Raw genomic sequence first — 26,854 nt, forward strand, 5'->3', positions numbered from 1 at the left:
CCTAATCCTTCTTCAAAGAAGGAACGTCTTTTGCATAATCTGGACGTAGTCCGTGCCTTGAAGTTTTACTTACAGACTACTAAAAATTTTCGTCAAACATCTGCCCTGTTTGTCGTTTACTCTGGACAGAGGAGAGGTCAAAAAGCTTCGGCAACCTCTCTCTCCTTTTGGCTTCGGAGCATAATACGCTTAGCCTATGAGACTGCTGGACAGCAGCCCCCTGAAAGGATTACAGCTCATTCTACTAGAGCTGTGGCTTCTACCTGGGCCTTTAAAAATGAGGCCTCTGTTGAACAGATTTGCAAGGCTGCAACTTGGTCTTCGCTTCACACCTTTTCAAAATTTTACAAATTTGACACTTTTGCTTCTTCGGAGGCTGTTTTTGGGAGAAAGGTTCTACAGGCAGTGGTTCCTTCCGTTTAAGTTCCTGCCTTGTCCCTCCCATCATCCGTGTACTTTAGCTTTGGTATTGGTATCCCACAAGTAATGGATGATCCGTGGACTGGATACACTTAACAAGAGAAAACATAATTTATGCTTACCTGATAAATTTATTTCTCTTGTAGTGTATCCAGTCCATGGCCCGCCCTGTCCTTTTAAGGCAGGTCTAAATTTTAATTAAACTACAGTCACCACTGCACCCTATGGTTTCTCCTTTCTCGTCTTGTTTCGGTCGAATGACTGGATATGGCAGTGAGGGGAGGAGCTATATAGCAGCTCTGCTGTGGGTGATCCTCTTGCAACTTCCTGTTGGGAAGGAGAATATCCCACAAGTAATGGATGATCCGTGGACTTGATACACTACAAGAGAAATACATTTATCAGGTGAGCATAAATTATGTTTTTTCTTTTTAATTTTTCTCATGTAATGTAACCTTTTCATGAATAAAGAGTTAAGAAATAAAACAAACAAAAAAAACAAAAAAACTATTTGGTTCTAGCTGCTGAAGTCTTAATTATTCCTGTTTCTGTTGGGTGGAGAATTGGCTGTTGCTATTTATAATTTGGAGTATGAGAAGGGGTTTGTCGGTTTACTATGTCTGTCACCATTAGCTTCTTCCTGATTCCTGTTTCTCTTTTGTCTTCCCAGTTATGTCTCAGTTCCATTCCCATATATCTTTGGCCATTTTCAGTTTTCAGTCCCCCTTTCTCTGCTGTCTCATTTTAGTTTTCCTTTTTCCCCCTATAATTCTGTCTTTATTTATTTATTTTCTTTTCTTTCTTTCTTTCTTTCTTTCTTTCTCTGAGTGAAAAGAGCACTTGCGCATGTAAGCGTATGAGTGAAAAGTGCGCCTGTGCATGTAGGAGTGTGAGTGGAAAAAGGACGTGAGTGTATGAGTGGAAAGAGCACCTACGCATGTGAGCATATGAGTGGAAAGAGCACTGGCACATGTGAGCGTATGGGTGGAGAGAGGGCCTGAGCATGTCGACGTATTGGTGGAGAGAGCACTGGCACACATAAGAGTTTGGGTGGAAAGAGCACTGGAACACATGAGCCTATGGGTGGAGAGAGCACCTGCGTGTGTGAGGGTATGAGTGGAAAGAGCACCTGTGCACAAAAACGTACGGGTGGAAAGAGCACCTGCACACGTGAGTGCATGGGTGGAAAGAGCACTGGCGCACGTGAGCGCATGGGTGGAAAGAGCATTGGCGCACGTGAGCGCATGGGTGGAAAGAGCACTGGCGCACGTGAGCACATGGGTGGAAAGAGCACTGGCGCACGTGAGCGCATGGGTGGAAAGAGCACTGGGGCACGTGAGCGCATGGGTGGAAAGAGCACCTGCGCACGTGAGCCTATGGGTGGAGAGAGCACCTGCACACTTGAGCCTATAGGTGGAGAGAGCACCTGCACAATTGAGCCTATGGGTGGAGAGAGCACCTTTGCACGTGAGCCTATGGGTGAAAAGTTCACCTGCGCATGTGAGTGCATGGGTGGAGTGAGCAACTATGCACGTGAGCCTATGAGTAGAAAGATCAACTGTGCATGTGAGCGCATAGGTGGAGAAAGCACCTGCGCAATTGAGCGTGTAGGTGGAAAGAGCACCTGCACACATGAGGATATGGGTAGAAAAGTGCCCAGGTGGTTTGAGTAAAGGTGGCAAAGGTAGTTCAGAATTACACAGCATAATACGTGCAGGGAAACTGCACTTCTTGATTGGTTGTTTACACTTTCCCACCTCCACTGATCACCCTGGTAGCCTAACAGGGACTCACCTGGAATAGGTAAGTGATTATTTTACTTTAGGGGGAGTGTTCATTGTGGAATAAAATGTTTTTTTGTTTTTTTTAAATTTTGTAATGCAAGCTTTATTGAAAAATAACAGTATAATGTGAATAAATCAGAAGTAAAGTACATCTTGAATTACAGAGTAGTTATTGTTTGAGGAGGCATGAAGGATGTGAAAGTCTTTGTTGGTATTCATCCAAGACTTGACAGTTTAGTGTCCAAAATTATGCTCATCCACAAAGGGTGATTGGGAATAAAATGTTTTAAATAAAGAGACATTTTTTCTTCTCTTCTGGATGGCGTGGGACTGATGTTACAACCCTTCCCAACCCCAACTAAGATAATCATCTTATCTCAGAAGCATTATCGTGCAAGGCACTGTGTGAGATGTTAAACAGAAATTAACATTTACTCTCTCAGCAGACATGCAGAGTTTATACATGTGGAATAAAAATAGTTCAATTTCGCTATCCTGTTTCCTGACACACTGGTTGATAATCACTGGGCACATGATATATTTCTTATCAAATCATTGTAGGGTTCAGTACTATGAAATTTGATGGCTCGTTGAAAATAGACCATCATAATAATAACACATTTTTCATAATAGTCTTTTTGTCTCACCTTTTTAAGAAATAAAACTTGAAATTATAATAAGATGTTGATATAGACTTATGCATTGTTGTTAGTATTGGAAGGTTCATGTGGGAGTATACCAGGGATTGTCAACTTTATGAATGTGCTAAAGTAATAATATAAAGTGAACCAGTGTACCAGCCTACATTTTTTTAAAATCCAGGTTTGACAGTTAATACATAAGTCATAATTATTACAGTTAGTTTATTAGATTAAACTGCTGACCTTTATCCTGGCCCTGCAGCTGCTCTATCTGTCTCATACATAAGATTTCAGACCATTCTCGCTGCGACCCCTCTGTCAGGGTCATACACACAACTGACAGACCCCAAGCCCTGCAACCCTCTATCAGCTACATACACACACATCAGACCCCTGGCCCTGCAACCCCTCTGTCAGCTACATACACACACATCAGACCCCTGGCCCTGCAACCCCTCTGTCAGCTACATACACACACATCAGACCCCTGGCCCTGCAACCCCTCTGTCAGCTACATACACACACATCAGACCCCTGGCCCTGCAACCCCTCTGTCAGCTACATGCACACACATCAGACCCCTGGCCCTGCAACCCCTCTGTCAGCTACATGCACACACATCAGACCCCTGGCCCTGCAACCCCTCTGTCGGCTACATGCACACACATCAGACCCCTGGCCCTGCAACCCCTCTGTCAGCTACATGCACACACATCAGACCCCTGGCCCTGCAACCCCTCTGTCAGCTACATGCACACACATCAGACCCCTGGCCCTGCAACCCCTCTGTCAGCTACATGCACACACATCAGACCCCTGGCCCTGCAACCCCTCTGTCGGCTACATGCACACACATCAGACCCCTGGCCCTGCAACCCCTCTGTCGGCTACATACACACACATCAGACCCCTGGCTCTGCAACCCGTCTGTCGGCTACATGCACACACATCAGACCCCTGGCCCTGCAACCCTCTATCAGCTACATACACACACATCAGACCCCTGGCCCTGCAACCCTCTATCAGCTACATACACACACATCAGACCCCTGGCCCTGCAACCCCTCTGTCGGCTACATACACACACATCAGACCCCTGGCTCTGCACCCCCTCTGTCGGCTACATGCACACACATCAGACCCCTGGCCCTGCAACCCCTCTGTCAGCTACATGCACACACATCAGACCCCTAGCCCTGCAACCCCTCTGTCGGCTACATGCACACACATCAGACCCCTGGCCCTGCAACCCCTCTGTCAGCTACATGCACACACATCAGACCCCTGGCCCTGCAACCCCTCTGTCAGCTACATGCACACACATCAGACCCCTGGCTCTGCAACCCCTCTGTCGGCTACATGCACACACATCAGACCCCTGGCCCTGCAACCCCTCTGTCAGCTACATGCACACACATCAGACCCCTAGCCCTGCAACCCCTCTGTCGGCTACATGCACACACATCAGACCCCTGGCCCTGCAACCCCTCTGTCAGCTACATGCACACACATCAGACCCCTGGCCCTGCAACCCCTCTGTCGGCTACATGCACACACATCAGACCCCTGGCCCTGCAACCCCTCTGTCGGCTACATGCACACACATCAGACCCCTGGCCCTGCAACCCCTCTGTCAGCTACATGCACACACATCAGACCCCTGGCCCTGCAACCCCTCTGTCAGCTACATGCACACACATCAGACCCCTGGCCCTGCAACCCCTCTGTCAGCTACATGCACACACATCAGACCCCTGGCCCTGCAACCTCTCTGTCAGCTACATGCACACACATCAGACCCCTGGCCCTGCAACCCCTCTGTCAGCTACATGCACACACATCAGACCCCTGGCCCTGCAACCCCTCTGTCAGCTACATGCACACACATCAGACCCCTGGCCCTGCAACCCCTCTGTCAGCTACATGCACACACATCAGACCCCTGGCCCTGCAACCCCTCTGTCAGCTACATGCACACACATCAGACCCCTGGCCCTGCAACCCCTCTGTCAGCTACATGCACACACATCAGACCCCTGGCCCTGCAACCCCTCTGTCAGCTCCATGCACACACATCAGACCCCTGGCCCTGCAACCCCTCTGTCAGCTCCATGCACACACATCAGACCCCTGGCCCTGCAACCTCTCTGTCAGCTACATGCACACACATCAGACCCCTGGCCCTGCAGCCCTCTCTGTCAGCTACATGCACACATCAGACAACATATAAGACCACTGGCCTTAAAACCCCTGTCAGCCACATACGCAAACTAGGTCATGCACGCACACACAAGCAGAGTAATACATATACATACCTTTGTTTGTCTCCAGCAGTAGAATAAAATGGCTGTCTGCAATACATCTCTTGTTAATTTACATTAGCCTCCTAAACATATTTGTCACGTCCCTTCTACAAAGAATAAACCCGGTCATTTAACTGGATATCATAAATTAAAATGTCTAGATTTTTTAAATTAAAGAGACATGAAACCCCAAAAAATTATTTCATGATTCCGATAGAGAGTACAATTTTAAACAACTTAACAATTTACTTCTATTATTCAATTTGCTTCATTCTCTTGTTATCCTTTGCGGAAAGGTTTATCTAGACAAGCCCAGGGGCAGCAGAGAACCTAGGTTCTAGCTGTTGATTGGTGGCTGCATATATATATATATATATATATATATATATATTGTGATTGGCTCACCTATGTGTTCACGTAGAAACCATTAGTGCATTGCTGCTAGTTCAAAAACTAATTCCAAGAGAATGAAACAGATTAGATAATAGAAGTAAATTAGAAAGTTGTTTAAAATTGTATTCTCTATCTAAATCAGGAAAGAAAATGTTTGGGTTTCATGTCCCTTTAAGTTTACTAATATATGAACACACATATGCTTGAATACCATTTACAGTATGCAAATGCCGAAATCTGAAGAAAAAGCACAGTATAATCATACAAAAACTTGTTGGAATTCAGACGTTTAAAACAATCATGAAGAACTAACAACACTTCAAATATTAGATAACGTTATCTTCAATCAATCCCTAGAGTCTCAATCAAATGCAATTTGCAAAGCAGTACAAAGAATTTATGAAAATAAACTTTTTAGAAAAACTTTTAACTAAACCAAAATGGTTCCCAAATAGTGCATGAGTAATAAGAGTAGATGGAAATTATTTTTTCTTTTAGCTAACGTGGAGAGTTTGTCTTACCATTTCCCTTGTGTTACTTGCAAAGGATGACCCAGATCACGGAGTATAAAATAGTTTTACAATATTTAAAAACCGTAAATAATATAACAATTTAGTTTAGTGTGTTTATTTTGAACAGAAATGTATTTTTAGATGTGGTTTGATATGGCTAATTGCTTTGTGTTACTAGTCACTTCCCCCGGCTATCTTCTACTGCAGTTTAGATGTTAGTTGTGGTCTGTTTTTTGTTTTTTTCCCACATGGCTGGCACTTTCTTGTTCCTCCCTTTCCCTCTTTGCTTTCAGTCTCTTATTCTTCTTTCACATGACTCTCACACTTTGCTCTTGTTCTACTTCCTCCTTACGGCTGAAGCTTTTTTCCATTGTCCGCTACCTGGCGTACTCTCTCTTTTCTTCCTCCATTTGACTTCTGCTTATAGTACAGCACAAACTGTTCTTGGGCTGTATTGCACCCACCATATAGTAAATAAATAAAAGCTAGGCTTTGTTAACTCTGACCCAACATAAGGTGCTGATTTAAAGGGACACAAAACCCAATTTTTTTTCTTTCATGTTTTAGATAGAGCATGCAATTTTAACTTTCCAATTTATTTATATTGTGTAGTTTGTATTATTTGTTGAAAAGTATACCTAGGTAGTCTCAGAAGCTGCTGATTGGTGGCTGTACATAAACGCCTCTTGCAGGGGCTTTCGGCTAGCTCTCAGTACTGCTTTGCTGCTCCTTCAATAAAGGATACAAGAGAATAAAGCAAATTTGCTAATAGAAGTAAATTGGAAAATGGTTTCAAATTCTATGATCTATCTGAATCATATAAGAAAAATTAAGAGCATTACAAACTGTTCATGAAAAGACTGAACACACCAATCAGAGGCTAAGAAAGCTTCCAGTTTGAATGTGGCCGTGTAAACAAATGCTATCTTGTATTATAAATGTTAAACAGTATATTGCAAAGCAAATTTGTGAATTTATTCTAAGGCTATAAAGTCCAAAAATAGTTTGCGCTGGAAATAACGCTTTAACATTATAATATTAATTCCCATAGGCTTGAATGTAAATCATTGGCAATATACAGCCAAATATTAGTGTACATTCTATAGAAATATTTGAATGTTAAAGATTCAGCCATTTCATTGTCACAATACATTAGACATTCACCCTTCTTTATCCTAGTGCTTGCTCCCTGCTTCCTCTCTGCTATTCAGTAGCTGTTTCTCTCTTTTTTTACTGTTACCATAATGAGTTTGGTGACATTCATGTGGCAGTCTTTCTGTTTTCCATCTTGGTGGATATATTCTGCATTTTATTTGTTTATCTTGTGCATTACATGACCCTTTCTCAAACGGTATTGATACATTAACAAATAAACAGTATTTTGTAAGCATGTAACACTTTTTTTTACGGTTTTTAAATGACATGGATCCCAAAAATTTTCTTTCTTGATTCAGATAGAGAATACAATTTTAAACATTCCAATTAACTTCTACTATCTAATTTGCTTTATTCTTTAGGTATCCTTTGTTGAAGAAATAGCAATGCACATGGGTGAGTCACACAAGGAATCTATTTGCGGCCCCAGTGCGGCTGCTACTGAGTCTATTTAGATATGCTTTACAGCAAAGCATATCAAGAGAATGAAACACATTAGATAATAGAAGAAATGTAAAGTTGTATAAAGTCACATGCTCTTTCTGAATCATGAAAGAAAAAAATGTTGTTCAGGGAACAATTGTATTTGAAAACAACATCTATGAATAAATTATAATTTTGATTGTGCTTCTGAATCTGTACAATTCCATTTACTATAAAAAAAGAGAGGTATCGCCATGTGCATCCTTTTTCTTTAGATTGTAAGCTTCTTGGGGGAGGTGAATGAGCATTTGATTGTTTTTTCTGTGCAGAAATATATACTGACAATAACCCCTTTGCCTGCATGATGTAGTATTTGTATTATTATCAGGTATTTGTAGAGCGCCAACAGATTCCGCAGCGCTGATTATTAAGTATTAATCTGGATAGCATTTTACCAAAGTTAAATAAATGTTTTAGAAACTTCCTCTTTCTAAATATGACAGTGAATCTTATTGCTCACACAGTGGAAAGCCCCTTATTTAGTGTTTCCTTTTTCTGCTTTCGTAGCATACCACAACTGCTTCAGTCACTGCAATGAATGGGGACACTATTCAACCTGACAGTTCCTCCGTCCCACAGGGCTGGAATGAGTTCTGTGAACTGCATGCCATTTCCACAGCAAGAGAGTTGGCAAAGCAGTACTGGTTGTTTGCTAAGCAGAACCCACACCATGACATCTTGGCAGCTGAGAACTTCTCCTTGCAGTTCACAGATCTTTTCCAGCAATATTTCAGAAATGAGGTAAGGGAAAGCTGTGCGTTGGACCAGTTTAGAACATTTTCCTTCTGTAGAGTCAAGGATTATAGAGAGACAGGCAGGAGGCCATCAGATGAGCCTCCAAGTACGGTTGCAGCAAAGGTGGAGGTGGATCTGATGGCTCGTCATGAACACACAGAACAAACTACTTGTGACACTACTGTTCAACAGGTGCCCAAGACGTGGAGCTCAGAGGAGCTGAGAACAAGCATTAGTACACCTCCTGCAAGGCCTTTCATTAGATTTTCCTTCAACAACCTTAGAAGAAGCCTTCGTAATATATTTCGTAGAAAATCGTCAGATTCTATTCCTCCTGAGACCAGGGAGGGAGAGACAGATGTAGCAGATTCACCTACATGGCATGGTATACAAAAAAGGATTATGCCATGGACTGTTACAAGGGAACAGGTTGTTGAAATTCGCAAAGAAGGGCAATTAAATTACAGCATGGTGGATGAGGCCTGCATGGACAGTGGAACTTTGTGGCATAGATGCAGATTGGTTTTACGGAGAGCTGGCACTTTGGATAGTGAAGAATACCTGTTGGACCTCTTTGATCCTCCAAAAGTAAGTGACACTACTATTTATTTTTGTGTGAATCCCATTGCATTATTTTTAAGCTGTGTTTTCTTTTCAAGTTTGTTGTTGATTTGCTTGGAACAACATGTTCATCATATTCTCTACGCATAATGAAGAGACGTTGTGGTCTAAAAAGCTTAGGCTAAATTTATATCTGGTGGTCCCAAAAAATATTCCTGTAACACACCTTGTTTTGGTACAAAAGCTTTTGTTTCTAACACTGTATTCCTAGCACAAAAATAGAACTAACTTCTCATTTCAAGCATTTTTTTATTTTTATTTTAAATATGGGGATGAGATAAGGACTACATTTTATGTGCAAATGATTAGAATGAATGCATTTTACAGCCAGGGTATTAAGCCATGGAACAGATTTAGATCAGGGCTTGACAAGTCCATGGAGTATGGGTTCCAAACCTTTTCCCTTGAATCCTTGCTTTTTGGATCATAATTTACTTACAATTATCTAGCTATCTGTCCTCTACCAAAAAATAATTCATATAGGTAGATTCATAAGTGAGAATGTTGAAGATAAAACTTCTTAATAGAATTCCATTAAGACCAAGAGGTAGATTTAACAAGGGCCAAATGTTCCGGCTCGGCGGAAACAGCAGTTATGAAGCAGCGGTCTAAAAAGTGCTGCTCCATAACTTGTCCGCTGCCTCTGAGGCTGCAGTCTTCAATCCGCCCGATCCTATACGATCGGGCTCATTGACACCCCCTGCTAGCAGCCAATTGGCCACGTATCTGCAGGGGGCGGCATTGCACAAGCAGTTCACAAGAACTGCATGTGCAATGATAAATGCTGACAGCGTATGCTGTTGGCATTTATCGATGTGTGGCGGACATGAAACACTACATTGTATCATGTCCGCTCACACTTTAATAAATCGGCCCCCAAGTGTAAACCTTTTTCAACAAAACTGAAAAATCTATATTACTCGCTAGGTGGGTCTCCTAGCATCTTTTCTTTATGAGCGAACAATGACAATCTTTGAGCAAACAATAAAAATCTTCCCTTTTTAAAGTGCACACTTTCCATATGGATGCCACCCCTCTATGGCAGCAGCAGCAGCAGATTAACCCTATCTTTGAGCAAACAATTAAAATCTTCCCTTTTTAAAGTGCACACTTTCCATATGGATGCCACCCCTCTATGGCAGCAGCAGCAGCAGATTAACCCTATATGTGTTTTTAAATATTGTGCTAATTTTTTTTTTTAAATATTTAGCCTTTCCAGAGTATACAGGTATACCTCACTTTACAGCGCTTCGCTAATACAGCGCTTTGTGGAGCTGAAGTTCAACCTCCAAGTATTTTGAAACAGTGCTGTAATCATCATGAGATTGCGAGGTGTGACTGGCACCATTTTATTATGCTTAGTTCACTCTGTTTACAGCATTACAGTGCAATCTGTGTCTCAGTGTTATAGTCGGGCAAATTTTACTACAGTAATTGTCACTATTTTACAGGTACAGTATTTATTGAATACTGTTCTGTGCTAGTGTTAAACTAAACGTGGCACTATTGCACCTCTAATATATGTTAGTTCAAACATGTTTTCAAGTTTTTAAACACACTGGCAAGTGAAAAGAAAGCTAAAACTGCCTTGTTTCACTTTAAGGCGGTTTTCACTTTACAGCGGGGCTCCGGTCCCTAACCCGCTGTATGAGCGGGGTATACCTGTACTGGTCATATTCTGTTTACAATCTTGACAACTAGTTAATTGCTTTCTCTTATTGGTCTGTAAAAGCAAATGGACAGTTTTGAAAGTGCATACATAAATACCTAGAAACTGTTCGTTACGACACATACAAGACGGCTCTGCTGGCTCATAATCACTTATATACTGAAACTGTCCATCAGCAAATGTCTGCAGCTTACCAGCTATAATCATGATGTTCATATTTTTAGGTTTTATTTTTAAACATGTTTGCTATTTTAATGTTCAATTCATGAAAAAAAAATGTTAATGAAAGTTTGAGATTTTTTTTCCAAATGAAGATAATTTTTATTAAGAAACTGGAAGAGATGACTGTTACAGGATGAAAGCTGTATGATACTTGCTGCAAAATCTGTCAAAGCAGTTTAATACGCTTAAGGGTTTCTGCTGCTTATAAGTGGCTGTGTCCTTGTTGTGCCTAACACATGAAGTTTAGATTGGGGATATAAAATTCACTTTGTACGACTACATTGCTACATTTAGATAATGTAATTTTGGTAATTTTTACACTTTTTTCTCTGTTTTCTAGGTGTATAGGGTTATAGTTACACACTGTGTTTTATAGAGCACTCTATTTGATTTGATTTTGATGTATCTATTTGATCAGGAAGCTGATACACTCTCTAATTTTCTACGCAAATTGAGATATATAATATCATCATTATTATCGGTTATTTGTATAGTGCCGAAAAACTCTGTAGCAATGCTATATATATATATATATATATATATATATATATATATATATATATATATATAATATATATATATATATATTATATATTATATATATATTATATATTATATATATATATATATATATATATATATATATATATATATATATATATATATATATATAATATATATAATATATATATATACTGTTGCAACCAGTTTGTCATAGACTAGGTTAACATGACCTGCTACTACCAGTTTGTCACTGTCTTGGCTAACTATTCACTTCCTGCCACCAGCTTGTCACAAACAGGACTACTTGCCTTGTTGTAACAGTGCATAAGTGCCATTAAAAATTTAGCCATAAATGAATAATTACAGCCACCACTCAAATCTCTCTTTTCTTTCTTTCTTTCTTTCTTTCTTTCTTTCTTTCTTTCTTTCTTTCTTTCTTTCTCGCTCTCTCGCTCTCTCTCTTCCCCCCCCTCTCTCGCGCTCTCTCTCTTCCCCCCCCTCTCTCGCGCTCTCTCTCTCCCCCCCCCCCTCTCTCGCGCTCTCTCTCTTCCCCCCCTCTCTCGCGCTCTCTCGCTCTCTCTTCCCCCCCTCTCTCGCGCTCTCTCTCACCCCCCCCCTCTCGCGCTCTCTCTTCCGCCCCCTCTCTCTCTCTCTCTCTCTCTCTCTCTCTCCCCCCCCCCTCTCTCTCTCCCCCCCCCTCTCTCTCTCCCCCCCCCCTCTCTCTCTCTCTCTCTCTCTCTCTCTCTCTTTCTCTCCCCCTCTCTCCCGTTTAGAAAGATTATATTGAAAATACAGGCCCCAAAGTAGAAACTTAATGCAACAAACGTGAATACACCTGTGGTCCCTGACACACAAGTTAGATCACTGAAACAAAATTGAGTACACCTATGATTTCCAATGAGCATAGTTACCAGAACAGTCTAATTTTTTGACCAATGGGCTGTTTCTCTCTGCAAGTCTGCATCATGTCTCCACATGGAAAAGAATTGCCAGAGGAATTGAAAATTCTTTTTGTGAGACTTCGCAAAGATGGAAAAGGATACAGGAAGATTGGTGACCAACTAAAAATCGGTCAAAGCCCAGTTGCAGCAGTAATCAGGAGGTATAGATCGATACACAGTGACAAAAATCAGAGCCGCAGTGGCTGTCTTCCTTAAATTACGCCACGGACAGTGCGCTACTTGTACAATCTAGCTTTGCAAAACAGGCAAGTGCTTCAGATTTGCATCATGGCAACTTCTATGGACAGCATCCAAGGAAAACACCTTTGCTTGCTCTTCGGCACAAAACTGCAAGATTAAACTTTGCTAAACAACATGAAAAGCACATTATTTGGTAAAAAGGCCAAAACCAAGATACAATTTTTCGGCTCGGATGGGCTGCAGCATGTTTTGTGTGAACCTGGTCAGGATTATTACAGTGAATGCATAGTCCCAACAGTGAATCATGGAGGTGGGAGTGTGACGATATGGGGCTGCATGACTGCAAAAGGTGTTGTGGAGATGACATTTATAGATGGCACCATGAATGCCTGGGATATACCAAAATACTGGCTAACAAGATGACTCCCAGTCTCCAGAAGTTTGGCAGAGGACGAATATTACAGCATGATAACGATCCAAAGCACACTGCCAAAATCATAAAGGAGTTTCTAAAGGAGAAACAAGTGAAAACTATGACCTGGCCAACTATCTCACCTGACTTGAATCCAGTAGAACACCTTTGGGGTATTTTAAAGAGAATGGTAGAGCAACACAACCCCTCATGCAACAGCTGAAAAAAATTATCTCTGAAGAAGGGCAGAACATCTCTCCAGAAATTTGTACAACATTGGTCTCCTTCATGCCAAGGTGGAGTCTGTCATCAAAAATTAAGGTGGACATGCAAAGTATTGAAAAAAATAATAGATTTGAATGTCAGTAATGAAAGCTGCACTGACTTTTGTTGCATTGATTTCCTACTTTGGGGCCGGTATTTTTAATATAGTAAATCTAAACTGTTTTTAATTTTTCATAAGAGCAAATATCCTACTGTAAAACTTAGACGTAATGCAGTTACTGTTAGGTTATACAATTTTGAATCATTTGACATTTAAGTGATATTGCACTGGGGTGTACTCACTTCTGTTGTATACTGTATGTGTGTATATAAATATATACAGAGAAGACAAGGCACGTGCGCTGATTAAGGTCGCTCTTCACAGGCAGTGCTCCTTTAAGCCGTTGCCCGGGGATATGCTTATAAGGTGAGGCTGGAGGAGAAGACCTTGTGCCGATATGCTGCCTTCCCTTGTTAGCTGTGGTGAAGCTGAGAGTGCAGTGCTTATTGCAGGTCTCTGTAACTAACAGACTGGATGTGTCTGTGCACTGCTTGGATCAGCTTGTAAAGTCTAATCATAAACTCTCAGCGCTAATGTATGTTAGCTACTAATAGCTAGCTTTCTCTGCATTCATGAACCCATGGAGTAAATAGTAAACGGACACTTAAAAAGTTTCATTACTTGAATGATAGCAATTACTGTATGTTGCATGTGAAGGGCAGTGATTTGTTTCAAATTGTATTCTTCTTTCCCTCTCCCTTCTTTCCCTTTCTCCCTCAACTCCCTTCCTCCCTCAACTCCCTCCCTTATTTATTTCCCTCCCTCCTTGCCTTCTTTCTCTCAACTTCCTCCCTTGCTCCCTTCTTTCACTCCCCCCTTTTCTCCTCTCCCTCCCACTTTTCTCTTCTCTCTCTCTCCCTCCCTTCCTTCCTTCTTTCCTTTCCCTCCCTTTTCTCCCCTGCCCTTCTTTTCTCTCCCTTCTCTCAGGGATAAAATGGTATGAGATGCATTCAATTCAACCCACCTGTATGCAAGTGCTTTCTAGCCCATTTTCTTTTGAATGTTTACGAAAAAACAAACATAAAACATTTTACACACTGACCCAAAAAATAATATTGGGAAAAGAGGCCTAAAACCTTTTGGGGGGGTGGGGGGGTGGGGGCAGCAGCAGAGTTTTGAGTGCCTAGGGCAGTACAAAACCTAAATATGAAATATATATATATATGTAGTCATGTGTATATATGTTGGAAAAATGGCACCGATAGACTTGCTTGACACAGGGTTGCCACAAACCTTCAATAAATTTGTAAAGAGCAATATCTGTGAATCGCAATAAAACATTGTTTGCCTGTACTACTCTAGCAGTGTTCCCTGTGCCATTTCTGATTTTCCTCGGACAAAATTATCTATCGGGGTATTGAACACTTAATTGCTAGATGTAATGATGTTTTCAAAATATTTTGTATATCTATCTTTTTTTTAAATCGGTTATTTAACCTCATTTATGCCTGCTTAACTCGGTGGAAAAATGAAATCACACAATCGTCTATGCAATCATGTAATTTCAACACCGGGATAGGATCATGGGGACATCCAAAGTCCGATGTTTTTTTTTTTTTGTTACGTAAAAGGAGGAGGCTGCATTACGCTATATAAGGTAGGATGTTCCGTGCCTTCCTAACATCGTTAAAGCCCAGTGCTGTTAGGACGTTATGGAACGTCCTAATGGCGTGAAGGGGTTAAATATTATTTGTAAAGTTTGTTTCTTCTGTTATGTGTGATCAGTCCACGGGTCATCATTACTTCTGGGATATAACTCCTCCCCAACAGGAAATGCAAGAGGATTCACCCAGCAGAGCTGCATATAGCTCCTCCCCTCTACGTCAGTCCCAGTCATTCTCTTGCACCCAACGACTAGATAGGATGTGTGAGAGGACTATGGTGATTATACTTAGTTTTTATGACTTCAATCAAAAGTTTGTTATTTTAAAATAGCACCGGAGCGTGTTATTACTTCTCTGGCAGAGTTTGAGGAAGAATCTGACAGAGATTTTTTACTATGATTTTAACCGGAGTCGTTAAGATCATATTGCTGTTCTCGACCATCTGAGGGAGGTAAAGGCTTCAGATCAGGGGACAGCGGGCAGATGAATCTGCATTGAGGTATGTGGCAGTTTTTATTTTCTGAATGGAATTGATGAGAAAAGCCTGCCATACCGTTAAAATGACATGTATGTATACACTTCAGTATTCTGGGGATGGTATTTCACCGGAACTACTGTGTTAAAGGTCACTAATCCTTTTAATAACTATTCTCATGTTAAACGTTTTTGCTGGAATGTAGAATCGTTTACATTGCTGAGGTACTGTGTGAATAAATATTTGGGCATTATTTTCCACTTGGCAGTTTTTTTGCTTTAATTGTGACAGTTTCGTTTCTCTTCACTGCTGTGTGGGAGAGGGAGGGGCCGTTTTTGGCGCTCTTTGCTACGCATCAAAAAATTCCAGTCAGCTACTTTTATATTTCCTGCATGATCCGGTTCATCTCTGACAGATCTCAGGGGTCTTCAAACTTCTTTGAAGGGAGGTAAATTCTCTCAGCAGAGCTGTGAGAATTCTTATAGTGACTGTGAATAAAAAACGTTGTTTTGTTTTCTTATGTACAAATTTAATTAGTGTTGTTTTTTACTAATGGGAACAAACCTTTGCTAAAAGTTGGGTTGTTTTAAAGTTTGATGCTATAACTGTTTTTCAGTTCATTATTTCAACTGTCATTTAATCGTTAGTACCTCTTTGAGGCACAGTGCGTTTTTTTGCTAAAAAAGATTATAACCAAGTTGTAAGTTTTTTTGCTAGTGTGTTAAACATGTCTGACTCAGAGGAAGATATCTGTGTCATTTGTTCCAATGCCAAGGTGGAGCCCAATAGAAATTTATGTACTAACTGTATTGATGCTACTTTAAATAAAAGTCAATCTGTACAATGTGAACAAATTTCACCAAACAGCGAGGGGAGAGTTATGCCGACTAACTCGCCTCACGCGACAGTACCTGCATCTCCCGCCCGGGAGGTGCGTGATATTTTGGCGCCTAGTACATCTGGGCGGCCATTACAGATAACATTACAAGATATGGCTACTGTTATGACTGAAGTTTTGTCTAAATTACCAGAACTAAGAGGCAAGCGTGATCACTCTGGGGTGAGAACAGAGTGCGCTGACAATGCTAGGGCCATGTCTGATACTGCGTCACAGCTCGCAGAGCATGAGGACGGAGAGCTTCATTCTGTGGGTGACGGTTCTGATCCAAACAGATTGGATTCAGATATTTCAAATTTTAAATTTAAATTGGAGAACCTCCGTGTACTACTAGGGGAGGTCTTAGCAGCTCTCAACGATTGTAACACCGTTGCAATACCAGAGAAACTGTGTAGGTTGGATAAATACTTTGCGGTACCGGCGAGTACTGACGTTTTTCCTATACCTAAGAGACTAACTGAAATTGTTACTAAGGAGTGGGATAGACCCGGTGTGCCGTTCTCACCCCCTCCAATATTTAGAAAGATGTTTCCAATAGACGCCACCACTCGGGACTTATGGCAAACGGTCCCCAAGGTGGAGGGAGCAGTTTCTACTTTAGCTAAGCGTACCACTATCCCGGTGGAGGATAGCTGTGCTTTCTCAGATCCAATGGATAAAAAATTAGAGGGTTACCTTAAGAAAATGTTTGTTCAACAAGGTTTTATATTACAACCCCTTGCATGTATCGCGCCGATTACGGCTGCGGCAGCATTTTGGATTGAGTCGCTTGAAGAGAACCTTAGTTCCTCTACGCTAGACGACATTACGGACAGGCTTAGAGTCCTTAAACTAGCTAATTCTTTCATTTCAGAGGCCGTAGTACATTTAACCAAACTTACGGCTAAGAACTCAGGATTCGCCATACAGGCACGCAGGGCACTGTGGCTAAAATCCTGGTCAGCTGATGTTACTTCTAAGTCCAAATTACTTAATATACCTTTCAAGGGGCAGTCCTTATTCGGGCCCGGTTTGAAAGAAATTATCGCTGACATTACGGGAGGTAAGGGCCACGCCCTACCTCAAGACAAGGCCAAAGCTAAGGCTAGACAGTCTAATTTTCGTCCCTTTCGGAATTTCAAGACAGGAGCAGCATCAACCTCCACTGCACCAAAACAGGAAGGAGCTGTTGCTCGTTACAGGCAAGGCTGGAAGCCTAACCAGTCCTGGAACAAAAGCAAGCAGGCCAGGAAACCTGCTGCTGCCCCAAAGACAGCATGAACCGAGAGCCCCCGATCCGGGACCGGATCTAGTAGGGGGCAGACTCTCTCTCTTCGCCCAGGCCTGGGCAAGAGATGTTCAGGATCCCTGGGCACTAGAGATCATATCTCAGGGATACCTTCTAGACTTCAAATTATCTCCCCCAAGAGGGAGATTTCATCTGTCAAGGTTGTCAACAAACCAGATAAAGAAAGAAGCGTTTCTACGCTGCGTACAAGATCTGTTAACAATGGGAGTGATCCATCCGGTTCCGTGGTCGGAACAAGGACAAGGGTTCTACTCAAACCTGTTTGTGGTTCCCAAAAAAGAGGGAACTTTCAGGCCAATCTTAGATTTAAAGACTCTAAACAAATTCCTAAGAGTTCCATCGTTCAAAATGGAAACTATTCGGACAATCTTACCCATGATCCAAGAGGGTCAGTACATGACCACAGTGGATTTAAAGGATGCTTACCTTCACATACCGATCCACAAAGATCATCACCGGTATCTAAGGTTTGCCTTCTTAGACAGGCACTACCAGTTTGTAGCTCTTCCATTCGGATTGGCTACGGCTCCAAGAATCTTCACAAAGGTTCTGGGTGCCCTTCTAGCGGTACTAAGACCGCGAGGGATTTCGGTAGCTCCGTACCTAGACGACATTCTAATACAAGCTTCAAGCTTTCAAACTGCCAAGTCTCATACAGAGTTAGTTCTGGCATTTCTAAGGTCGCATGGATGGAAAGTGAACGAAAAGAAGAGTTCTCTCTTTCCTCTCACAAGAGTTCCATTCTTGGGGACTCTTATAGATTCTGTAGAAATGAAGATTTACCTGACAGAAGACAGGTTAACAAAGCTTCAAAATGCATGCCGCGTCCTTCATTCCATTCAACACCCGTCAGTAGCTCAATGCATGGAGGTGATCGGCTTAATGGTAGCGGCAATGGACATAGTACCTTTTGCACGCCTACACCTCAGACCGCTGCAATTATGCATGCTAAGTCAGTGGAATGGGGATTACTCAGATTTGTCCCCTACTCTGAATCTGAATCAAGAGACCAGAAATTCTCTTCTATGGTGGCTTTATCGGCCACACCTGTCCAGGGGGATGCCATTCAGCAGGCCAGACTGGACAATTGTAACAACAGACGCCAGCCTACTAGGTTGGGGCGCTGTCTGGAATTCTCTGAAGGCTCAGGGACTATGGAATCAGGAGGAGAGTCTCCTACCAATAAACATTCTGGAATTGAGAGCAGTTCTCAATGCCCTTCTGGCTTGGCCCCAGTTAACAACTCGGGGGTTCATCAGGTTTCAGTCGGACAACATCACGACTGTAGCTTACATCAACCATCAGGGAGGGACAAGAAGCTCCCTAGCAATGATGGAAGTATCAAAGATAATTCGCTGGGCAGAGTCTCACTCTTGCCACCTGTCAGCAATCCACATCCCGGGAGTGGAGAACTGGGAGGCGGATTTCTTGAGTCGCCAGACTTTTCATCCGGGGGAGTGGGAACTTCATCCGGAGGTCTTTGCCCAAATACTGCGACGTTGGGGCAAACCAGAGATAGATCTCATGGCGTCTCGCCAGAACGCCAAACTTCCTCGCTACGGGTCCAGATCCAGGGATCCGGGAGCAGTTCTGATAGATGCTTTGACAGCACCTTGGAACTTCAGGATGGCTTATGTGTTTCCACCCTTCCCGCTGCTTCCTCGATTGATTGCCAAAATCAAACAGGAGAGAGCATCAGTAATTCTAATAGCACCTGCTTGGCCACGCAGGACTTGGTATGCAGATCTAGTGGACATGTCATCCTGTCCGCCTTGGTCTCTACCTCTAAGACAGGACCTTCTGATACAGGGTCCATTCAAACATCAAAATCTAACTTCTCTGAAGCTGACTGCTTGGAAATTGAACGCTTGATTTTATCAAAACGTGGTTTTTCTGAGTCGGTTATTGATACCCTGATTCAGGCTAGGAAGCCTGTTACCAGAAGGATTTACCATAAAATATGGCGGAAATACCTATACTGGTGCGAATCCAAAGGTTACTCCTGGAGTAAGGTTAGGATCGCTAGGATATTGTCTTTTCTACAAGAAGGTTTAGAAAAGGGTTTATCAGCTAGTTCTTTAAAGGGACAGATTTCAGCTCTGTCCATCTTGTTACACAGACGTCTGTCAGAAAATCCAGACGTCCAGTCCTTTTGTCAGGCTTTAGCTAGGATCAAGCCTGTGTTTAAAGCTGTTGCTCCACCATGGAGTTTAAACTTAGTTCTTAACGTTTTACAGGGTGTTCCGTTTGAAACCCTTCATTCCATTGATATAAAAATGTTATCTTGGAAAGTTCTGTTTTTAATGGCTATTTCCTCGGCTCGAAGAGTCTCTGAGTTATCAGCCTTACATTGTGATTCCCCTTATCTGATTTTTCACTCAGACAAGGTAGTTCTGCGTACTAAACCTGGGTTCTTACCTAAGGTAGTCACTAACAGGAACATCAATCAAGAGATTGTTGTCCCATCCTTGTGTCCAAATCCTTCTTCAAAGAAGGAACGTCTTTTACACAATCTGGATGTAGTTCGTGCCCTCAAGTTCTACTTGCAGGCAACTAAAGATTTTCGCCAAACTTCTTCCTTGTTTGTCGTTTACTCTGGACAGAGGAGAGGTCAAAAAGCTTCTGCTACCTCTCTCTCTTTTTGGCTTCGTAGCATAATACGTTTAGCCTATGAGACTGCTGGACAGCAGCCTCCTGAAAGAATTACAGCTCACTCCACTAGAGCTGTGGCTTCCACTTGGGCCTTTAAGAATGAGGCCTCTGTTGAACAGATTTGCAAGGCTGCAACTTGGTCTTCGCTTCATACTTTTTCCAAATTTTACAAATTTGACACTTTTGCTTCTTCGGAGGCTATTTTTGGGAGAAAGGTTCTTCAGGCAGTGGTTCCTTCTGTATAATGAGCCTGCCTATCCCTCCCGTCATCCGTGTACTTTTGCTTTGGTATTGGTATCCCAGAAGTAATGATGACCCGTGGACTGATCACACATAACAGAAGAAAACATAATTTATGCTTACCTGATAAATTCCTTTCTTCTGTTGTGTGATCAGTCCACGGCCCGCCCTGTTTTAAGGCAGGTAAATATCTTTTAAATTATACTCCAGTCACCACTTCACCCTTGGTTACTCCTTTCTCGTTGATTCTTGGTCGAATGACTGGGACTGACGTAGAGGGGAGGAGCTATATGCAGCTCTGCTGGGTGAATCCTCTTGCATTTCCTGTTGGGGAGGAGTTATATCCCAGAAGTAATGATGACCCGTGGACTGATCACACAACAGAAGAAAGGAATTTATCAGGTAAGCATAAATTATGTTTTTTATAAAGTGAGGGGACCTATAGTGTTAAAACCTAGGTTTTTGTTTGCAAAAACATTCAATTTGCAAACAATAACTGTGTTGAATTTAGTAATCTTAAATGGATTGTAAACTTGTGAGAAAGTTACTTTATTAGCTCATCTATAACGGTTACTTTCTAGCTTCAAACAGGTGATATAAGATAAAGAGAATAGGATTTTCATACCTAGGATAACTGCATTACATTAAAATATGGTTGTGCCCAATCTCAGGGGAATTGGAAAGCCCAAACATTTCTCAATTAAATTAAAGGAAAAGAGAACAAAATCAATAATGGAAGTATATGTAAATAAAAAAATACTGCCATATTGCATGCCTGTTTCCTCAGACAACAACATGGTTTACACTTTCCAAAATGTTGTGCAGTTGTGGGGTAGAACAGGGGGGAAAAGGAGACCAAGCATCAAAATACTTATTGTTATTGTTTAAAGACATTAAAAATTGTTTTCATAGAAATAGAAGTGTATATAATATGTACTATAAGACAATAGATGGAAAATCAAAGAGTGCTCAATAAATGCTAGCCATAATGATGTATTCGAAGCAAAGATTAGCCGGAAAATATTCTGAAGAACTTTTTTAAATTATGTTAGTTATTTAAATATTAAATAAATCTGTAATGGTAGCACCCATTAGTTTATGAATCAGTTAAAGTGATGGTAAACCCTAGCATTTGTGAAATGCTAGGATTTACCATTGTAACAAATAAAGAGGACTTTCATTCATGAAGTATAATATACTTCATTCTGAAAGCCCCTTTATTTGTTAGCAGTGTTTGCTGAGCTGCTAAAGGCAGCCAGCGGCAGAACGCTATTTGGCTGAGAGGTGACGTTTCCACCTCTTAGCCAATAGCCGTGCAGGAAATCCAGCTTAGTGCCGCAAAAATTTAAACAATTTTCCAATTTACTTCTATCAAATTTGCTTCATTCTCTTGATATCCTTTGTTGAAGGAGCACCAATACACTACTTGGAAGCTAGCTGAACCCATTGAGTGAACCACTGAAAAATGCTAGCGAGCTCCCAGAGCTGCTGCTCCGGAGCCTACCTAGGAAATTTTACAACAGAAGTAAATTACAAAGTTTTTTTTAAAATGGCATGCTCTCTCTGAATCACTAACGTTTAATTTTGACTTTACTATCCCTTTTAATGATATTATTGATAAGTTGTCTAGCCTTGACTCTTCTGTGCACCTAACCATATATGCTTTTAACATATGATATGATAGTGTTGGTGCTGTTTAAAAATGAAGATTGAAAAATCTAGTTAAAGGGATACTAAACCCACATTTTTTCTTTCATGATTCGGACAGAGCATGCAATTTTAAACGGCTTTCTAATTTACTTCTATTATCAATTGTCTTCGTTCTCTTGCTTTCTTTATTTGAAAAAGCAGGAATAAAAGCTTTGCATCCGGCCCATTTTAGATTGAGAACCTGGGTTGCGCTTGCTGATTGGATGGCTAAATGCATGCACCAATCAGCAAGCCCTATCCAGGGTACTGAACAAAAAATAGGCCGGCTCCAAAGATTTCATTCCTGTCTTTTCAAATAAAGATAGCAAGAGAACGAAGAAAAAATTGATAATAGAAGTAAATTCTAAAGCTGCTTAAAATTGCATGCTCTATTTGAATCATGAAAGAAAAAAATTGTGTTCAGTGTCCCTTTAAACACCACAAACTATAAGTAATGGGTGTTTAACAGGCATTACAAGTGAGATTACCAGACGATTTTCAGTGACTTTTATAAAAGTGAAAGTAAAAAAGACTGATTAAAGGGATGTGAAACCCAACATTTTCTTTCATGATTCAGATAGAACAACTGTCTAATTTACTTCTGTAATCAAATTTTCTTCACTTTCTTGCTATATTTTGTTGGAAATCAGAAAGGTAAACAGCAGCAGTTGTATAATAATGTTATCCATTTGCAAGAACACTAGAGGGCAGCAATACTTCCTGCCGTATGGTTCACAAACATCTACCTAGTTATCTCTTCATCAAATACCACCATGGGAACAAAGCACTTTTTGTAATAGAAGTAAAACATTTTTATATTTGTATGCTCTGTCTGAATCACAAAAGAAAATGGGTTTCATATTCCCTTTTAGCATTGATGACTGCTTTATGTGCCGCTGTACTGAAAGGAAAGATTTGCCGCTTGATTCAAACCAAAATTAGTTCTCAAAAGATCAAGGTTGTTGATTGAAAAAGTCCAAAATTGGAACACAGTTGTCAAATTATTTCATCAGAGCTTTCTAATATATTAATGTGGCCTGGAAATTGACACCTTTACCAAAACATGTGAATTAATTAGCATAGCTCACATAATGGTTTGAAATAGACTCTGTTGCTCTGGTATATGAACAATGGAGTCTGTGCCCCCCCCCCTCTTTAAAGTGGTGACTGGAGCTGTGAGCGCCTGATTTCCTTAAAGATAAACTGGTTATAGAGGAAGTCACTACATCATCTCCCACCTTCTAAAGAAATTCTCATGCTGCGGAATATCACATGACCTCAAAATTCCCTATTCAGTTGCACTTCTACATTGCAAAGTTTTACTTCCTTCCCAGGAAGAACATACTAATCAAAATATTTTATCTTCTTTGTTTGCAAAAAGCTTAGAATCCTTTGTGACTAAGGGAATAACCAAATATATTACTTTGAGAAGCTAAACGCTCCATACGTTGGTAGTGAGTTCCTGTAGGGTTAACATACAGCTTCCCTCATACTGATTTGATTTTTATGTTTTTTTTAGGCTTTCTTTTCTTTAATGGATGTTTCATGTATGTTTAGTATATACCAGCAAACAATAAATACAAAACATGCTTTAAATGCATTTTAAAACTGTAACCTTCTTAGCAATATTTGAATGTTTTTGTCAAGGCAAATATCCCCTTGAAAACTTCACATTAATTCATTTCCTTGGTCTCTCTCCTTGTATATCATGTTTTGGGGTTAGTCAAATTGCATCCTACCAAACTATGCAGAATGCAGTCAAGCCTGGGGGTAATAGAAAAGGACAGTATGCATTGATAAATTACAGGAAAAACAAGTAAAATAAATGAGTATACTTTGCAACTGTGCTCAATTATAAACATTATAATTTAAAGGGACATCATTCACACATTTTTCTTTCATTTTAAATAGAGCATGTCATTTTAAACCACTTTCCAATTTGCTAGTTCGGTAATTTGCTTTGTTCTCTTGGTATCCCTTGTTGAAAAGTATACCTAAGTACGCTCAGGAGCTGCAGTGCACTACTAAGAGCTAGCTGCAGATTAGTGGCTGCACAAATATGCCTCTTCACTCAACAGTGTTCAACTAGCTCCCAGCATTGCTCCTCCTTCAACAACGTTTATAAAGAGAATGAAGAACATTTGTTAAGTAAAGTAAATTGGAAATTTGTTTTAAATTGTATTTTCTGTCTAAACCATGAACTAAAAATTTTGGTACTATGTACTTTTTAAGTTGAATGTGTTCAATAACAATAAAAAATGATGTTTCTTTCTAATGACCACGGATCATCAATTACTGTTGGGAATAAAGATTAAGAAAGAACAGAGGGGTGCCTCATGTGTAATATCATCAAGTGTGTGTGAAAACACAATGTAGTAAGAGCCAAGTGGGTACTCTCATATTCATGGAGCACACCAATGTGCTGGTAGGTGCAAGCTGTAGATTTAACAGGTGTAACAGCTCACCCACAACTAGAATTTCCCGTATGATGTTGACCAAGCACACCAATGTGCTGGTAAAACCAGGCTGGCAGATTGGGGGAAGGTGTGTCAGCTCACCCCAAGGAAAGATCTCCCAATAAGCAGTATTCAAGTGCAAAGATATTTGAATGATTAAGCTCCCATATGGTAACGATGAACGCAGGTAGGTAATGTATATCCACTAAAAAAAAATTTTCATAAAAAATATAGTAGAAATACTATCCTTGCACCTTGGTAATGACAGGAGTCTCTGTGTAAGATCCTAATACACTGGGGAAAAATTCACCTTTGGTGTTTCACGTGGAATCCGAAGCGCTTAACTGCAGTTATCCGAGATAGCAGTTTAGTTCCTAGGGGAAACAATAGTGAGATCCTGCTGTGCCGGTGATCTTACCGCTTCCTTGTTATTCACTCACTTCAGCGGTCGTCCGCATTACCCAGGTGCAAGGATAGTATTTCTACTATATTTTTTATGAAAAACAATTCTGATAACCCCAGGTCTCATATAAATTTACATTGCATATTGTTGTAGTGTTGTTTTTGTAGTAATGTATTGATAGCGTACTTGGTGGTTCTGATAAAAGCGAAAATTAATTCTTACGTTAATATGATTCAGATGTGATTTTAAACAACATTTCCAATTTAGTTACATTATTTTGTTTTGTTCTCTTGATATCCTTTGTTGCAGGAGCACCAATGCGTTACTGGGAGCTTGTTAATGCATTGGATAAACCAATAACATGATGCATATATGTAAAGTCACCAATTAGCAGCTCCTAAGCCTACCTATGTATCCTCAACAAAGGATTCCTAGAGAACAAAATAAATTAAATAGAAGTAAATTGGAAAGTTGTTTAAAATCACATGCTCTATATCTGAATCATGAAAGAAAAAAAATAAAACTAAGGGGCCCTCTTGTGTAATAATACAGTTTTATGATTTAAAAATAAAAAAATCTATTTAAAAACAAAACAAACAAATAACTTGCTATGGTACAGTGGCATTGATATCTGTTACATAAGTTAGTGCAAAAATACTTAATAAATGCTTGTAAAAATTATTGTAAGAGAAAATCTTAGTTTCTTACTACTATATCTGGGATTACACACTTTTTTTTAGGATACAGACAAGGATATTTGTCTATAGGTATTTGTATAGTCATTCAAAACTTTAGGAACTTGTAGTAAAAAAAACTCCTAAGCATTGTGGCTTCCTGGCTGCTGGCATTAACCAACCATGCACTCTTTAATTCTTCGTAAATATCTATATTAATATTCAAAGACCCAGGGCACATGTATGCGTGCTTCAGTTGGAGTGTGACTTTGACTATGTGTTCAAAGATGGATTTTATTTATAGCAGAATGATTCTTTAAAAAGGGACAGTCTACTCCAGATAGATAATCCCTTTATTACCCATTCCCCAGTTTTGCATAACCAAAACTTATATTAATACACTTTTAACCTCTGTGATTACCTTGTATCTAAACCTCTGTCAAAAGAACTGAAATAAGGGGGCAGTCTGCAGACTTGCATTTTAGCCAATCAGTGCTAGCTCCTAGGTAACTCCACGGGCACGAACACAATGTTATATATATGGCACACTAATGCCCTCTAGCTGTAAACAACTGTCAAAATGCATTCAGATAAGAGGCTGCCTACAAGGGCTTAGAAAGGAGCATATAAGGGAATCTATCGCCTTTTACTTTATGTTCTGTTATTTAGTCAGTTATTTTGTTACATATTTTTTTTCTTTGAATAGCTGTTGGTTCGACACACATTTTTCACAAAGAATTAATTTACACTATTTATTTATCTGGCATGCTCTTGATCTGTGATTATTAATATAAAAATTCACAATTATTTTATTATATATGCAGTGGATATAAAAAGTCTACACACCCCTGTTAAAATGTCAGGTTTCGGTGATGTAAAAAAATGAGACAAAGATAAATCATTTCAGAACTTTTTCCACCTTTAATGTGACCTATAAACTGTACAACTCAATTGAAAAACAAACTGAAATATTTTAGGTGGAGGTAAGAAAAAAATAACTTATAACTGGGGATGTAGCTGTGTTCAGAATTAAGCAATCACATTCAAAATGATGTTAAATGGGAGTCAGTACACACCTGCCATAATTTAAAGTGCCTCTGATTAACCCCAAATAAAGTTCAGCTGCTCTAGTTGGTCTTTCCTGAAATTTTCTT

The 26,854-nt window shown here is 40.5% G+C and overlaps 1 protein-coding gene across 3 annotated transcripts in view; it reads left to right on the top strand.

Annotated features, from left to right (window-relative positions):
- The window catches only part of SH2B3 (SH2B adaptor protein 3), a 604,759-nt gene that overhangs the window by 77,001 nt on the left and 500,904 nt on the right, over positions 1-26,854 (top strand). For 2 of the 3 annotated variants that reach the window (XM_053701713.1, XM_053701712.1), the window contains one exon: positions 8,199-9,014. In XM_053701713.1, the coding sequence (XP_053557688.1) occupies positions 8,199-9,014 (816 nt within the window). Of the gene's footprint in view, positions 1-585; positions 826-8,198; positions 9,015-26,854 lie in introns of those variants that run through there. The other variant, XM_053701714.1, reaches the window with a different exon arrangement.

This window comes from Bombina bombina, chromosome 2, assembly GCF_027579735.1.
Source record: "Bombina bombina isolate aBomBom1 chromosome 2, aBomBom1.pri, whole genome shotgun sequence".
In the NCBI taxonomy this organism is placed as follows: Eukaryota; Metazoa; Chordata; class Amphibia; order Anura; family Bombinatoridae; genus Bombina; species Bombina bombina.